Source organism: Elephantulus edwardii, unplaced genomic scaffold (assembly GCF_000299155.1).
Source record: "Elephantulus edwardii isolate Elephantulus edwardi_28Jun2011 unplaced genomic scaffold, EleEdw1.0 scaffold00060, whole genome shotgun sequence".
In the NCBI taxonomy this organism is placed as follows: domain Eukaryota; kingdom Metazoa; phylum Chordata; class Mammalia; order Macroscelidea; family Macroscelididae; genus Elephantulus; species Elephantulus edwardii.
The window spans coordinates 9,511,378-9,514,845 of record NW_006399810.1 but is presented as its reverse complement, the minus strand read 5'-3'; the positions used below and the strand labels follow the sequence as shown (position 1 = coordinate 9,514,845).

The 3,468-nt window shown below is 35.1% G+C and overlaps 1 protein-coding gene across 1 annotated transcript in view; it reads left to right on the top strand.

The window, feature by feature from the left end:
- The window catches only part of LMBR1 (limb development membrane protein 1), a 273,666-nt gene that overhangs the window by 63,141 nt on the left and 207,057 nt on the right, over positions 1-3,468 (top strand). Inside the window, exon 3 of the mRNA XM_006887655.1 lies at positions 2,880-2,919. Within this exon, the coding sequence (XP_006887717.1) occupies positions 2,880-2,919 (40 nt within the window). The remainder of the gene's footprint in view (positions 1-2,879; positions 2,920-3,468) is intronic.

Sequence of the window (3,468 nt, the reverse complement as noted above, 5' to 3'; positions counted from 1 at the left end):
TTTGTCCCTTTGTGACTGAGATACCTCACTCAGCATAATGTCCTCCAGGGTCACCCATTTTGAATAATATTGCATGAGTTCCTTGTTTTTCAATGCAGCTTTTTTTAAGGATTCACTCTCCTTGAAAACACAGCCAAAGTATGTGAAGTGAAGGTTCACCATCCTTTTCTGTAAGGAGCACTCTGGCTGTACTTTCTCCAAGACAGACTTGCTTGTTCTTCTGACAGTCCATGGGATATTTAATACTCTTCTCCAAACTATGACCCAAAGGCATTAGTTCTTCTTCTTTCATCCTTATTCATTGTCTGACTTTCAGATGTATTGGAGAGAATTGAAAATGCCATGGCCTGGATAAAGTGCATCTTGGTCTTTAAACTGATATCCTTGCTGTTTATCAGTTTCGAGAAGTCCTTGACAGCAGATTGTTAACAGATTAGATTGATGTATTAAAATTTTTTGTATTATATACTTACATACCATTTTAAGTTTCTAAGTAAGTCCTAGTTGTACCGTGGTTAGTATGCTCAGCTATTAACTAGAAGTTTGACATTTAGACTCCACTAACTGCCTGCCTAGTGGGAGAAATAGGCAATTTTCTTCTGTAGAGCCTTAAAATCCTATCGGGCTGTTTACTTTGTCTTATAGAGATGTTGGGAATAAATTCATGACAGTGGATATGGTTTATCTAGGATGCTAAACTGGTCTGAGTGTGTGGCTGAGATAGATTGGAGTAGTGTAAGGTAGCCTGAGATAAAGACACAGAGAGAGAGAGAGAGAGAACGAGAACAAAGACATACAAAGACTGTGTTTAGGTGGCAAAGAGAGAAATACAAATAATGAATGAATGTATATCAATGCACTGTTCTTGCAAAAATTAAGGTATGTTGAGCAGGAAAAGTTGAAATAGATGATTTTTAGGGAAATGTAGAGATTAGTGAATCCTGAACTCAGCTGATAAGAATACGGAAAATAAAATTCAGGTAGATAAGGAAATGGTAAAACATTTGCTACAATTTGGTAATGGAATCAATGTGGATAACAACTGTATAAACAACTAATTGTGATTTTTTTCTCTTTGTAAAAATATTTTAGGCAATCTGTAATTTAGAATGCAAACTGTTTTAAGAGAACGGGCCCATATTTGCCAGGGACACACAACAGCTGAACTCTGAGAAAATTAGGGTGGTTGTTGTTGTTATATGCCATTTGAGTCACTTGCAACTCATAGCGACCCTATGTACAATGGCCCTAAGCCCTGCTCTATCCTGTACCAACCTTATTTTCTCTGACAACTACCTCCACCACCCTGTGACTGAATCAGTCCATCTCATTGAGAGTCTTCCTCTCTTGCGCTGTCCCTCTACCTTCCCAAGCATGATGTCCCTCTTCAAAGTTTGTCCCTTTATGCAACATGCCCAAAGTATGTCAGAAGAAACCTGGATTAAAAAAAAAATCTTTGTGCCTAACCGCGTGTAGGCATGTGAAAGAGAAGGAAGGGCTAAGAATATTTTGCAGTGTTTTGTAATTGGGCAATACATAGCCTCTTGACTGGTAGATTAATGTGGGAATACCACAAATAGCTAATAGGCATAAAGAGAAGGAGATAGGAATGGCAAACAATCACCATCTAATATTTTAAAAAAATAGAAAAATTAACTTAAAACTCTTACTTAAAATGAAATTATGAATTATTGAAAAATAGTTCCTGGTGTAAAAATTAAGATTCTTATTATTGTTGTGTGCCATCAAGTTGGAATCAACACATAGCTGACCCTCCAGAAGGTTTTCAGTGGTAATAAATTACACCGGAAGAGACTGTCAGAGCAGAGGTGGATTCGAATAGCATGCCTTTTAGATTGTAGTCCAGCTTTTTATCCTTGCTAATGCTGTTACTAATGATAACCTCTCATTATAGAAAGTTAGATGAGTTCTGAGATTCTGAACTTAAGGTACATTTCTTTTGCTGACTGTTTATCAATCAGAAAATTCTGTTAACTAGCAATTTTACTTATATTGTGTAGGAGAAGGATGGACAGTCTCTTCCTGTGTGATTTACTGCCTCTGAAAACCCACTGGAGGTTTTACCCCTACCTGTCCTCACCTCTTCATGCCTCTCTTCCCCCCTTGAGCTCCTGTACATGTTTTTATCCTTCAATTTTTATAATAATGGTCTTTTGCAGTATTTATATTTATGAGACTGTGTTAGTTTACTCAGCATAATGCACAGTTTGGTGGGTAGAGTGAGGGAGTAAGCAAATGGGAAGGATCTGGGCAAAAAGGCAGGGTAATGATGAGCAAGGTCCAATGGTGATTAATTTTATAAAACATAATACATGAGAATGATTGTACTAAACACAGTGTGAATGAAGAATAGTGTGAAACACAATGTCTTTAAACTTTGTAAGCAAACCAGTTAAAAAATGTTAAAAAACACACCAAAAACTGGGGAGGGAAACCCCAAAAATCCCACTGGAGGATCAGATAAGGGTCAGTTCCGATAATGGACCGACCACAACAACAGCCTATATTATATAACAGTAAACTTAATAGTGAGCCCAAGGTTCTACTATGATTCTCTTTTCTTGAGGACTAAATACTTGCAACATTTTAATCTGTATATAATAGTTTTTAATTTAACCAGAATTTTTGATTCATTAAAACATTTCTTTTTTTAACCATGTACTATGCTCATGAGTCACAAGCCACTCAATGGCAAATAGCAATAACTATGCTATGTCATTTAATAAGATTTATATTTGGAACTGCTAAAATAAATTCAGGTTTTTTATAAGTTGTTTTTATTTCTCTTTTTCAGTTTTGTATTTATATTATTTAATAAATCAATGAATAATTGTGTAATATTTTAAATATTTTTTCAGATGAACAAGAAGATGAAGATGCCATCGTCAATAGAATTTCGTACGTATTTTAAAGTTCAAGTCTTTGGTTTCCTATTCTAAAGTCATAAGTTCTCAAAATTTATTGCTAATATGCTAAAGTTTGGGCAGGAAGATGGAAGAAAGGTGACCTAAAGTTTTACTACACTTATATTAATATTCTATACTAGAAAAGCATATACAAACAAATAGATATGAATGATTGTGAATTGGATAGCTCTTGTTAAAATTTGCTTAACAAATTCTAGGACCTGGTGGATTTTATCTTCACTGTGTTTAATCAGGAAAAGAGTTTAAGTTTGGGAAACTTCCTAAACCATAGAAAGAAACCTTTGACTATATGAATGGTGTACTGAGAGTAAGATTGGGATGAACTAAAATCAGAACAGACATGAGCATTGTGGTTAGTTGAACATTAATCTACTGTGAATAGGAAGATGGAGACCTAGTTTGTCCTTTTAAGCTCTCTCTCTTTTTTTTTTTTTTGCTATGTATACTTACTTAATGATACATGATTGTTGTTGTTGTTGTTATGTGCCATCGAGTTGCTTGGACTCATAGGGTCCCTATG